Source organism: Hemiscyllium ocellatum, chromosome 26, assembly GCF_020745735.1.
Source record: "Hemiscyllium ocellatum isolate sHemOce1 chromosome 26, sHemOce1.pat.X.cur, whole genome shotgun sequence".
Taxonomy (NCBI): Eukaryota; Metazoa; Chordata; class Chondrichthyes; order Orectolobiformes; family Hemiscylliidae; genus Hemiscyllium; species Hemiscyllium ocellatum.
This window is the reverse complement of record NC_083426.1, coordinates 19,727,562-19,741,946: the sequence shown is the minus strand read 5'-3', so window position 1 is coordinate 19,741,946 and position 14,385 is coordinate 19,727,562. Positions and strand designations below refer to the sequence as shown.

At 40.6% G+C, this 14,385-nt stretch overlaps 1 protein-coding gene across 4 annotated transcripts in view; it reads right to left on the bottom strand.

Annotated features, from left to right (window-relative positions):
• Window positions 1–9,113, bottom strand: part of lamb3 (laminin subunit beta 3) — a 49,502-nt gene extending 40,389 nt beyond the window's left edge. The window contains exons 1-4 of one of the 4 annotated variants that reach the window (XM_060845430.1): window positions 9,049–9,113; window positions 8,843–8,919; window positions 7,924–7,984; window positions 3,587–3,750 (exon numbers count right to left, since the gene is read on the bottom strand). In XM_060845430.1, coding sequence (XP_060701413.1) covers window positions 3,587–3,750; window positions 7,924–7,948 — 189 coding nt within the window. In that variant the 5' untranslated portion in view covers window positions 7,949–7,984; window positions 8,843–8,919; window positions 9,049–9,113. Of the gene's footprint in view, window positions 1–3,586; window positions 3,751–7,923; window positions 7,985–8,241; window positions 8,262–8,297; window positions 8,378–8,842; window positions 8,920–9,048 lie in introns of those variants that run through there. The other 3 variants (XM_060845431.1, XM_060845429.1, XM_060845432.1) reach the window with 3 other exon arrangements.
• Between the last annotated feature and the right edge of the window lie 5,272 nt (window positions 9,114–14,385).

Here is a 14,385-nt window from a genome sequence, read left to right as displayed (position 1 = left end):
GAGATTTCAGATCTGACAGTGGGATATGTGTCAGATATGGAGGGAAGGGTTTGCCGTCAGATATCAGGTAGTGGGTGTGCAGAGTGGAGGGATATATGGTCAGGTGATGAATGAGAGGTTGGGTAGAGGGGGTTGATTGGGGCTGGTATCAGGAGAAGGTCCAGCAACTCTAAAGATCCTGGGGGACATGGAGTTGGAAATGTGTGTGTGCAGGCTGGGGAAGGATCAGTTTAATATTTACCCAGGAGTTAGACTAAATTTTTAATTGTTTAAATTCCCTAGGTAATTATTAACTGGAATGAAAGCCCCAGAATTCTCTGACTTAAATGTTTTTTTTGGAGGGTTCAAGGCAATGAGAATTGGCCATGGGAATTTTCCATTTCAGAGGCAATTTCCCTGGAGTCTACTAATCCAGGAATTTTGCAGGATCTCAATGCCCAGATCCTATCAATGCTGCAAAAATGACTATCTGACTGTCAGAAAATCACAGTCAATTGGGTACAACACATTAGGAGGCCAGGCTGGCTCAAAGAGGAAAATAGCCCAGGGGTAGATCCAATTGACGAGCATCCCTGAACTCCCTCACAGTTTGGTTTTGTACCTATGCTAGTGAAGGAATCACATAGGTATATATATAAGCATATAAATTAACAGTGTAAAACATGCAGTTTCACAAAAAGTAAATCACACCTCCAGCTTAATCTTAGAAAAGTTTGACTACTTTGATACGCAGAAAACTTTGTCCACACTGTGATTGCAGCTGAAAAAGTATCGGTACAATTTTTTTAGTTGATCCACAGGAGGACAGCATCGATGGCTGGTCAGCATTTATTGCCCATTCCTAATTGTTAAGAGTCAACCACATTGCTGTGGATCTGGAATCACATGTGGGCCAGACCAGGTAAGGGTGGTAGTTTTCTCCCCTAAAGTACATTAGTGAAACAGATGGGTTTTTTCTGACAATCGTTTCATGGTCATTATTAGGTTCTTAATTCCAAATATTTATTGAATTCAAATCTCACCATCTGCCATGATGAGATTCCCACCCAGCTCCTCTGGCTGTCTTGATTAAAAGGCCAACAATAATATTATTGTTATTTAAATCAAATTCCACTTTATAGTTTTCATTAGAATTTCGACAAAGCTTGGAATAAAACACTGGAAAATGCATATGTTTTATTTAAATTATTGAGGAAATGTAAAGCTAAAAGAGTTCCTTCAATATCTGGGATATATTCTCAAACATTACGTAGTACAGACAATGCCTTCAGTGAAGAAATGCTACACAGGTCTAGTCAGGGTCACTTAAAAGATACTGTGAGAGAGGGATGACTGAAATTGGCAGGACGTGTCTTTCACCTCCTGGATGTGCACCTTGCCAGAGAAGCAGATCAAGATAAAGAAGATGGTCAAAGAAGACCTGGCATTGTAGATTTAAGGAAGGCGTTCAAGTGTAGGGCACCACTTGAGCAGTGGTGAAAGAGATTGCAATGAACTGGTACAAATGGGGGAAGCTTGTTGCCTCAGCTGCCCCCTCATTTTTCATTCCATTGATTGGACACCTGAGGTTCATGAGTATCACCGAGCTGAACGTCAATGTGTTGACACATGGATTGGCATGCGCATGGTGTGCACTACATGTGGATGCACTGTTTAGAGTGAAAGCAGCTTGTTTTCCATTCTCCCACATGGGACAGGAGAAACTAAGTCTAAATACAACTCACAAAGTACATTTGCATATTATTATAAAATTTTGTTGCATTATACACTGAGTCAATTTTGCAGGTCTGAAATGCCCATGAGATTCCCACAATTGCTTGGGAGGATGATCCAATGGGTGAGTTATACTGATTAGGAAGGGCCAGGTTTTGGGTCAAGAGAAAGTGAGAACTGCAAATTCTGGAGAAATCAGAATCAAAAAGTGTGGCACTGATAAAGCACAGCAGGTCAGGCAGCATCCGAAGAGCAGGAGAGTCAACATTTCAGGTTTATCCAAGTATGCTTCTTGGATGCTGCCTGATCTGTTGTACTTTTCCAGCACCACACTTTTTGATCCAGGCTCTGGATAGGCTGACTCTAGCTGCAATGGTGGCAGCAGTTAGTGGCCATAACATTAATTGATAAAGAAAGGATAAGGTTTCTGTGGTGATTGTAACAAGGTCAGTCAAGTGGACAATATGAGTTCCCTGGCTGGCGCTGTTAACCTGGTCCAAGCAGGGAGCCCTGGCTGATAGATACAAACAGGAGTGTCCTGTCCCTCTTCCGCGGTTATGCTAGAGCCCGGGTGTCTCTGGAGAAGGAGCATGCGTTGTCCACAAATACCCTTGAGCTGTTCAGGGAGCGGAGTGTATTATTTCCTCTTCCAAATCTATTTTGATTTAATCCCTGCCCTCCTCTTCACTGTTTCATCACGCAGCATTACCCTTTGATGTGAAGGGCACTGCTTGTCACTGGCCACTCGGGTGTTTCCTTTCTTCCTGGTGGTGGCAATTGAATAAATATTTGTACACCTGTGTCTTTCACTGTGTCTCACACCTGCACACCACAGTTAGGTGGTAGTGTGGAGGTTTAAGAAAAGAAAAAGAAAAATAAACAAGAGTACCAGAAAGAAAAAAAAACAAGCAGGTGTGTCAGAGGTTCTGGTCACTCTGAGAGCTGGCTCTGAGGGAGCAAGATCAGTACATGTAAATAAAGGGTGACTTGGAGACAGGATACCCCAGCCTCTACAGAGTTATTTTAGTTTCCATTCTTTTCTGCTAGCCTAGTACTCCATGTCAGAAATGACTATTGAATGAAAAGAAGATAGGACAAGATCAAGAGTCATAATCCATTCACCAGCCCAGGGAAGTGACCTGTTGACAGTCCAGGCCCACACATAGTTAACGGGCAGTTGAGAAATAGGTCTAAATCAATTGGGGAGGTGATAGCCTGATGGTATTATCAGTACACTATTAATCTAGAGAGACCCAGGTAATTTGGGTTTGAATCCTGACATAGCAAGTGTTGGAATTTGAATTTTAAAAAATCTGGAAATAACAGTCTATTGGTGACCATAAAGCCACTGCAAATTGTGGGGGGATCAAAGCATTTGATTCAATTGTGCCCTTTAGGGAAGGAAACTACTGTCTTTACCTGGTCTGGCCTACATGTGAAATGTAATGCACAAATACGTTTCTGATTCTTAAATTCCCTCTGGACAGTAAAGGATGGGCAATAAATGATGGCCTAGCAAGCGATGACCACATCTTGTGAATGAAAAAAATGCCTGCTGCCTATCCAACCATATTCCAATGTGAAAGAAAAGAAATAAAATAACCACATCAATCATGATACTGGACTAAACTTTGAGCTTTTCCATGAATTTGTCAAATATACCATGACCTGCATCATTTCCTTTAATTTCATATTGAAAATAGTCAGAAATATGAATTTGAAGGAATTAATTTCTTTCCTGATAAAATTAGCCACATGATAGCCAAATTGCTTAATGGTTAACAAAGTGGTTTGTGCTTAATTAATCTTGGTACAGGTTATTGACACTTGCCACCAGCCCAGGAATAAGTTATAATTTAGTAATATTACTGACCCTTCCATAGTACATCCTTGGGCTGCAGTATCTCTCAGATGCACGAAGGCCACATGTAGATGATGCTTGTAGTCTGTCTGCTCGACCCGCGATTAAGTCTGTTGGTGTGGGGTAGCATGCCCATTGAGAGCAGTCTGTCTGTGCCGTTACATAACTGGTAAATACTGAAAACATAAATGATAACAATTAAAATACAAGAAGAAACTCCACTATGAACAAATTTAAGCAATGTTAATAATCATTGAATAAATATGAATCATTTACTTTGCATAATCTTTATTAGAGGGAAATGGCTTAAAAGAATAAAAGCAGCTCTAATGCATTATTAAAGAAAGAGTCCTACATGTGTAGGTGACAGAATGTTATGAAGAGCTTTCAGTTATGAAGAGAGATTGGACAGCCTGATGTTGTTTTCCTTGGAGCAGAGAAGACTGAGGAGGTGACATGATTAAGGCATATAAAATTATCAGGGGAGATAAATGACCAGGGGAGTAGACTTAAGGCAAGGGGAAGAGGGTTTAGAGGGGATGTTAGGAGGAAAAAAAAATCACCCAGACAGTGGTGGGACTATGACTATAGAGTGATAAAGGCAGAAACCCTCATGACATTTGAGAACTTTTTAGTTATAATCTTGCAATGACAAGGCATAAAAGGCTCACTGTTGGAAAATGGGATTAAAATTTTAAATTATAATAAAACAAAGAACTGCGGATGCTGAAGATCAGGAACAAAAACTGAAATTGCTGGAAAAACTGAAAACATTAAAGCTGGCACAGTGGTTAGTGCTGCTGCCTCACAGCACCAAGGACCTGGGTTCAATTCTACTCCACTACTTACAAACAGACCCCACCATCAGGGATATATTTCCCTCCCCACCCCTTTCCGCAAAGACCGTTCCCTCCATGACTACCTGGTCAGGTCCATGCTTTCCAAAACCCCACTGTCTCCTCCTGGCACTTTCCCCTGCCACCGCAGTAATTGCAAAACCTGTGCCCATACCTTCCCCCCTCACATCCATCAAAAACCCCAACAGAGCTTTCCACATACATCAAAGTTTCACCTGCACATCCACCAATGTCATTTATTGTATTCAGTGCTCCCAATGCAGTCTCCTTTATATTGAGGAGACTGGATGCCTTCTCGCAGAGTACTTTAAGGAACATCTCCGGGACACCCGCACCAATCAACACCACCACCCCGTAGCCGAACATTTCAACTCCCCTCCCACTCTGCCAAGGACATGCAGGTTCTTGGCCTCCTCCTCCACCACCACTCCCTCAACACCCGATGCCTAGAGAACGAATGCCTTATCTTTCGCCTCGGAACACTTCAACCCCAGGGCATCAATGTGGACTTCACCAGTTTTCTCATTTCCCCTCCCCCACCTTACTCCAGTTCCAATCTGCCAGCTCAGCACCATCCTCATGACCTGTCCTACCTGCCAATCTTCCTTCCCAGCTATCCGCTCTACCTTCCTCTCCAACCTACCACCTCCATTCCCACCCCCATTCACCTATTGTACTCTTGGCTACCTTCTCACCAGTGTCCCCACCCCCCATTTACCTCTCCACCCAAGAGGCTCCCTGCCTCATTCCTGATGAAGGGCTTTTGCCCGAAACGTCAATTTTCCTGCTCCTCAGATGTTGCCTGACCTGCTATGCTTTTCCAGCACACTTTAATCTAGACTCAATTCCATCCTCAGGTGACTGTGTGGAGTTTGCACATTCTTCACAAGTCTGTGTGGGTTTCCTCCAAGTGCTCTGGTTTCCTCCCACAGTCCAAAGATCTACAGGTTAGGTGGATTGGCCACACTAAATTGCCCATTGTGTCTAGGGATATGCAGTCTAGGTGGATCACCTATGGGAAATATATGGTAAGGGTGGTGGCATGCTCTTCTGAGGCTCAACAGTACAGGGATCCTATGGTTAACTCTGCTTTGCCTCCACAGATGCCACCAGACCTGTAGAATTTCTCCAGCAATTTCTGTTGTAATAGTAGGTTGTTGTTTTTGACTAGTGCAGTCTTGATGGGCCAAAGGCCTTTATCTGTGCTGTAGACCTCTTAACAATGCTCATGTCTCTCACAGTACTATTCTGGGGTACTTATATCCACACTTACTTAAACTTATATCCACACAGAAACATGTTTCATCAGGAGTCACTATTGTGAGAACACAATCTGAATATTCACCTCCTGAATTTTGCCACACTGAGCTCTTCAGAATCTCTAGGACTCCCCAAAGTCCTCCTTACATAAACCTATTCAACTGACTGAGGACTTTCTTGAGCCCCAACTATACAGATGTTATGTAGTTAGCTGCCTTTACAGTATAGCTAACAGCAGCCTGTCTAACATGGAACATGCTTCTCTCTGTCTCTCTCTCTCTCACACACACACACACACACACACACACACACACACACACACACACACACACACACACACAGTCTACAATACCTCTGAATTGAACTAAGTGTCCCATTGAAATCGTTGCAACAGGCCTCATTGCTAATGTAACAAGCTTTGAAATTGAGTGTACTTTGAATACTACACTGTTCATTGTGTGCTGGCCTAAAGCACTACTTACACACAACAAGAGTGGTTTTCGTCACAAGGGTTCTAGTCACTCAGAGATTATACTTATGAATTCAACATTCTTAAATTGCAGATTCCTAACTTTGCTTGACTGCCTAATTTTCCAATTTGCATCAGATTTGTATTTCTCATGCTCAAATGCACAATGTGTTTGTGATTCATAACATCTGAAAACTTGTGTTTTTGTTCATTCATCAGATGATGGCATGACTAGCAAGGTCAGGACTCGTTGCCCATACCTAATTATCCTTGAGAAGGTGAGTTGTCTTAAACTGCAGTCATTTGGTGACAGTACACCCATGCTGATGTAAATGAGTTCCAGGATTTAAACCCAGCAGCAATGAAGGAAGGGAGACAGTTTTTCCAAATCAGAATGGGGTGCAAATTGAAGGGAGGCTTGGGCTGGTTGCATTCCCAGCTGCCTGTTGGCTTTATTCTTCAAGATGCCTTGGGCTGCAAGTTTAGGAGGTTCTGACAAAGAAACCTTAGAAAGTTGCTACAGGCTTCTTGTAAATTCTGCATTCTACATTACACCCTACAGATTACACTGATTGTCAAAGGAGGGAATATTTAAGATACTGGAGTGGATGCCAATCAAATAGGACTGCTGGTTCTGAAATTCAACAATGCTGTCAAAACTCATCCATGAAATTAAAAGTATTCTATCATATTCCCGACTTGTGCTTTGTGGATGAATGATAAATTTTGGGGAAATCAGTCACTCAGTGAAGAATTCAAAGCTCCTAATCTTCTCTTGTAGCTACAAAATGAATGTGACTGGTCCAGTTAAATTTAAGGCCATGATGGCTCATATGATGTTGATGTTTACATACTGTATAATAGTATTACCATTAAATGTCATGTTGGGTACAATCATTACCTAGCACATGTGTAACACAGATGGAACTAGCCACTTATCTAGCCAACGAAATTGCTTGGGTCTTGCTGTGCATAGGAATGGACTGCTTCATTATCTGAATGGCTACAAACGGACCTGAACACAGAGCAATCATCAGTGAACATGCTCACTTCTGACCTCCTTGCAATATACAGTTCATGTTTTGCAAACTTGGTCATTAGAATGATATTGCGTAGCCCTTGAGATATTCCTGGTGAAAATTCTCTACCGATCCACAAACAATTTGAAGCTTAATTTAAGTAATATAATCCTTGGTGCACTGGAACTTCTAACAAACTATGTCACTATGGTTCAAGTAATACAATCTCAGATTGATAGGCCTTAGCATTTGTTGGTACCATATACACACAGAGAGAAAGTTGAATGGAACTATTGCATCAATCCTTCATTAATTACTTTTCAAGACAATTGCTTCTCAAGAATATTCAGATAATTTAATAATACTAGCAAAATAAACCTAACATTAGTACTGCCCAGCTGATAATTGCTATTACACTTGCAAATAACTGTAGTTAGTGACAGCAATTATAAAAAAAACTATTTAAAAAATACTAAAAATGTACTGTCAGCAGAAGTATTGACAGGGTTGCCTGTATCGTTTACTATGGGAAACATGCCCAAACCAGCCCAGAAGTATCATGCATGCACAATGCTTCTTTTGGAATGTTTTAAATCTTTTATCTCAAAATCCGTCTTTCTTTTCAATGATAAATTAGTTTGCTAAACTAATTCATTATGAAAGCAAAGCACAAAACAGTTGTAGAGAATCAGATTAATGACAGATTAAACTTCACTTGGTAAATGTTTTGATTTTCAAACTCACCTAGACTTAGGAATAGTGGCAACATCTTCAGCTTGGAAGGGAACCTCTTAAAATAGAAAACCTGTAGGATTAAATGTAAATACAATAACAATATTTCATAAGAATCAGTCCTCTTTTTCTGCTGACATTTGATGAACATTTACAGATGTTTTTGGCTTTCTATTCTGAGGAGATCATAATCTGAAAAATGATCAAAGTCCTTATTTAGATCTATGAATTTATTAAGGTGAGCTGATAGTATTTAATACTTCTCATTACAATATAACTTTTACAGAAACTACTTCATATTAATTCTGAATGTTTTAATACAAACATTACCAAGAGAAAAATCTCTTTAATTCTCCATTAAACCCCTCTTTGCTGGCTGTTCCTACCTGCCTCAGATCCGTCTCTACCTCTGAATATGTGAGTTTCTCTTTTAATTGACGCCCTCACCTGGGAGTGTCTTAGCCTGAGTGAGTCTCCAAGTGACGAAGGAATGTCTCAGGATTATTCAGACACACACCCATTGGCATCAATATCCTTTGGTGTAATACTGCAAACAATTACAAACTGATCTTAAAGTCATTACCTAAAATATTCATTAAGTTCTGTCTTGAGTGTTCTTTCCAATTTCTGCTTAAAGATGCTAAACATTTCAAAAATTCATATTTAAATAAGTTAAGTCTTGTATAAAACTGTTGTAATTTCTCACTAATACTTTAAATAGTTCCAAAACAAGAAGTCCAGAACTATTGTGGTACTTTGCAATAACATAAAAAATGCACATCACATGGCCTTGAAGAAAAACTTTTTAATAAAGAAGCATATTTTACTGGTTCTTTTTTCAAACTAGTACAGTACAGATCTGCAAATATTGTTGACTGGTGAAACACAATGCCTATTTTGATTATTTAAAAATTGGGTCTAACTATAGTACCTTCTCTTGATGTGGCCACCTTGAATATGGTGATTGGCCTGTTACATGTGGCCGAAGAAGCTTGACCTGATGAGCATCTATTTATAAATGAAAAAGATGAAGGGTACATCAATGCCACAGCACTAGGAAATCACAGGCACAGTGCCAATTGACATCAGCAAGTTTACAAAATTTTCATGAGCATGTTCACTTTCCAAAAGAATTACCTTGTTACGAGCATTCTAAGAAGTTTGTCATTGTCTTTAAAGAAGATCACGGCGACTGTGTTCTATACTCCTTTAAATGCACTTAAGAGTTGTTTTTGTTTAACATTTCTGAATATGATTCACCTGAAGATTTATGAGTGGCCTGTCTAGACAATTTCCATGGATGGAGTCATTTTGAACAACCCTTTACACACACAAAAAAAAACTCCACCCTGCCATTACAGCCCAATGAGACAATCTTCCAGGTGTTACAACCTGTCTGAGGAAATTACTGTAAAGACCTTAAGGGACAATAGAGTATATTCAGTAATCTGATCCACTGACTTTAAAAGACAGCTCTGAATCACGATACATTGGTTAGTAACTAGTGAATTCAGCAAATAAGAAAGACACTTTACAGAATGAAACCATTATGGGGCAAGGGTATTCAATTTGTTTGTTTGAAATATTTTAAAACATGCATATTAGCAATTCATTTAGGCTGAGAGTTCAGAGAGAAATAATTACATAGAAATCAAGGTCAATGAAGGTGTACTGGGAGGCTCTAGAAAAATTATAATATTTTGTCACCACCTCCCCCACAATTAACTTACAAAATGAATATTATGCTTAATATGAATAGAATTTCTGCAGTTTGTCATTACATAGAGTTGTTTTTTTTAATCTTACATGAAAAAGCAGGATATGATGATAGTGATGGTACATTTTCACTGTTCTACACTTTTCCCAGGTTCGGTACCTGAAGAAATGGTGGTTATAATTTGTGATATGGCTCACACATCATGCTATGTGCTGCCATAATACTTACCATGAGTGAAATTTTATAGGAGTTTGAACATGTAGGCTATGGCGAGACATGATTAGATCATATGAGAGATCTGACGAGACCCATCGCAACGTCAGCAGCAACACACTGCATCTTTTATGTATTTGTCAAGTGCTGAGTTTCCTATTCGGCATTGCTGAGTTAATGAAGGAAGGTTATAGCTGGTTAATGCCGCTGATTGCCCCCTTAATTTTCACCTTCCTAACTTACTCAATGCACTGAAGAAGGTAGATATCGAGACTTCTTGGCATAGAATTCAGAGCAGATACTTGGCGATTTCAGTTTGCCACTTGTTCCATATTGAACACTGAGCACTTACTTCGCAATAAACACACCATGGGCACCAGTCACATGCATCCCACTTTCATAGACATTAGTATCTGACATGTGTTAATCTCTGAATCCTCAGATACAATTACAGGATGATTCTGCACTCAGGTTGCACTGGTAACTAACATTGTAATGCTGCTGAAAGGACACTGCAGAAAATGTGTTGCTGGTTAAAGCGCAGCAGGTCAGGCAGCATCCAAGGAACAGGAAATTTGACGTTTCGGGCACAAGCCCTTCATCCTGATGAAGGGCTTGTGCCCGAAAAGTCGAATTTCCTGTTCCTTGGATGCTGCCTGACCTGCTGCGCTTTAACCAGCAACACATTTTCAGCTCTGATCTCCAGCATCTGCAGACCTCACTTTTTACTGAAAGGACACTGCACTCAGGGACACGCACCCAGCTCATGGACTGGACCAAGCTGCCTGACTGTTCACTTGCTCGTATAAACCTCATTTATTCTGATCCTACCTGGAAGCTCACAGAAACAGGACAAAGGCTTTTCAGCTGACAAGCAAATTACAGCATCACAAAATCAATCACTCACCCACCAAATCAGTACTACTGGTACCATGCTACGTAACAAGCCTAATGTTGAGCATCTTCTCTTTATGAGCAATCTAGATAATTAGAACCATATATCTTTTAACTTGTTTCTTTTCCTGCATTCATTTCCTATTTCTAATCTATAATTTCTTCTTGCAGTTAGTGACTAACAAATTACTTCTTTCATATACTCAAAATAGCACACCTGACAAATTTACAAGAATTCTTTTCAAAAGGTAACAAGCAGGATAGACGAAGGGGAAGTACTAGATGTAATGTGTTTGGATTTTCCAAAGGTGTTTAGTAAGATGCTACACATTAAGCTACTTAATGAGTTAAAAACTCATGGTTTGGAGATAGCATATTAGCATGGATAGAGGGTTGGTTAACTAATGGAAGACAGAGAATTACAACATAGTTTAATAGCATGGATGAGGAAAGTGAATGTACTGTAGCCAAGTTTATGGATGATACAAACATAGATGGAAAGGAAAATGGTGAGGAGGACACAAAAAGACCGAAGAGGGGTAAAGACAAGTTAAGTAAATGGGCAAAAACCTGGCAAATGGAATATAATGTGTAGAAATGTGAGATTATGCATTTTGGCAGAAAGAAGAGAAGTGCTGACAATTATTTAAACTGCAGAAAGCCACGGAACAGAATGGTTTAGGGTCTTCCTTCATAAATCATAAAAAGCAATCAGTGACCCCCCATTGCAAGGCTTCAGCCAGCCTCTGGCCTCTCTTCTCTCTTATTAGTCTTCATGGCTTTTTCTGTTATAGACAAGGCCAAACAGATCAAGCTGGTCACCTGGGGTTTGGTTTTGGGATAGGTAACAGAGAAAGGCTGAATGTCTCCTGCATGTCAACGGCCAAAATTACATCTCATTGATTTTCATTGATAGGGTTCCCTCCTTCTTGTCCACCAGTCATAGATACTATCCGTGGAGGAGTAGCAGGATCTGAAGAAAATGAACCTGTGATTGCAGCAGTCAACATGGGTGAGCTAGCCTGTGTGATAGGAGGAACAGCTTGATCTTACATTCATTGGTTGCTTCTTAAATCACTATCTGACAATCAGTTCTGACTCTCAACAACTGGCAGTTAACAAATTTATCAAACAAATCTAAGAGTTGCCACGAATGAGGAATATGGATTCAGTTTAAAGCCCACCAGAAAACTATCTGAAGGTAAGAAGCAACAAATGTCACTTGCCTCAACATTTCTTATTAAGGTTTTAAAGGAGGAGGCCAATAGCAGATTTTTAACAATCCATTATCTGGCCTTTGGCAGAATTTTCTCATCCCTGAGTTTCAGGAATACTTAATTCAGTATCTTGTTGCCCCCAAGTTCTGTTGCTGTGGGTGACAGTCCAATCCCCTGGTGGTTCCACTGGCCCTGTAGAAATCACAATACTGAACTGTCCATTCAGCTTGCCAATAGACTAAGGCATTCCCATCAACCCCTTCTTGTGTGCTGCCTCTATGGAGTTCTCATAAATATTTTGCTGTTGCCTATCAGTCAGGCAGCCCTGACTGCTGCTCTCCATGCTGTAATGTGCATTTTGTAACCAGGCCATTCAGCCCAAAGCTGCTGACGTCATTTGCAAAAGCCCACTTAGAGTCTCCTCCACTGGAGGTCACTGGTCTTCCTCCAGTCATACTGCAATCATTAGGAAAGCATTGCATTAGAACTGCTCGGACAGGCAAAGGCACATGAAAGACAGGAGCTTTTCTCTTCTCCAGGAGACCTGATGTTTTATATTTCAATCACTTTTGCTGAGGCCTCCCGTAGATGGGAAGCCCTCATTCTGTCTAGCAAAGTGGATATCCTGCCCTTCAAACCTCTGGCAGAAACTCTCTAGCCACACTATTCACCTCCCCTTCCTTGTCCACCTCAATCCCTGTTAAACCACCAGATACCAACTAGAGTTTGACCAGCCCACTCACCTCAAGAAGAGCATTATGTTCCCTCCATCGTTCATCACTGAACTCCAGGTATCAGGATTAATGCTTAAACTCCTTAGTTAGGTATGTCTTCTATTGAGACCCCTTCTCACCTTTCCCCTCTTTCTTTTGCCATCAGCTTATCCTGCTCTATGTGACCTCTGTTCATTCACCAATGCACGCTGTGTCTGAAGAAAAATGCCCTCCCTAGTGCTCCTGGCTCTGATAGTAGCCAGTTTGTGGAGAAGTCTACAGTCAGTACAAAGATCGTCAGCATTCATCACAACCCTCCTGCAGATGTTTGCAATTTGAAATAACTGTAGAAAGCACCAAACACTTGGAAATTTGCAGTTACAGTCATATCAAAACAATATCTAATCTTCAGCTTATTAATCATTTCTATAAATAGTGCTGGTGGGCTTTCTTGCCTCCTGCTGAATGTGAGGGGAAGAGGCTGCATTATTTAGAGTGGAAGCTCCAAAATTGCACTTTTGGTATTTAATCGATGTCACACACTGATTGATGTTGCGATCTGCCTGCTCTGTAGATGTTCAACACCTGTTTGCTACATGTATTGCAGACTCAATTGGAGCATTAAACCTGCAATAAGCTGTTCGCATCAGCCATTCCTTTCTAAAATATATCTTACTAAGAGCATTATTATACCATAAAGGCTATAACGCAGGGTTCAGAAGCATGTTGCCAGGAATGGAGGGTTTGAGTTATGGGATGAGGCTGGGGACTATTTTCACTGGAGTGTAGGAGGTTGAGAGGTGACCTTACAGAGGTGTATAAAATCATGAGGGGTGTATATAAGGTGAATGACAACAGTCTTTTTCCTAGGGTGAGGATTTCAAGACTAGTGGGCATATTTTTAAAATGAAAGGAGAAAGATAAGAAAACGACATGGGGGAAGAAAGTGGTATGTGTGTGGAATGAACTTCCAGAGGAAGTGATGGAAGCAGGTAAAGTTACAACATTTAAAAGATATTTTTATTTCAAAAATATACTTTATTCATACAAAATATACTTTGTAGATATACATTGTCACAATTGCAGTTTGATTCTGTACAGTAGCATATCAAGTAAACAAACATTTGAGTTTGACTCTATCACAGGAAACCAAAGGCATCTCTCACATATACAAGATTATATTTACATGCATTGAAGGTCTGATAACTTAACAGACCCCCAATTAACTTCAACAGGAAGACCTCAGACAGTGGACTTTCCCCACTGTGTCTTGGAGCAGCTGCCCCAAAATTTAGTCCATCCCTGAACATGTAGTCCTAGACTGTGGAATGTGTCAGTCTGCAATGTTCGATCAGGTCAACTCCTTGCTTTGGAAGACTGACAAGTTTCGTGCAGAATGAAGAGCATCTTTCACTGAGTTTATGGTCATCCAGGCGCAGTTGATGTTTGTCTCGAGGTGTGTGTCCCAGGGACGCCTTAGGTGACTGAAACAGTGCAGTTTGGGGGGATGGGCCAGACCCAAGCCATGTACAACAACAGTGAGAATGCCTCACACCTGATGACCATGTTTTCACCCACAGTACTCCCAAAAGACCAGTTTCTGCTTCACCCAAGGTTTTGCATATACCTCAGCCCCTCCGAACCATATTCCAGCACATTTAGATAATCTGTCCTAATGGTGAAGGGAGTAAAGGATCAGTCGGCCAGTTCTCAAGGAATA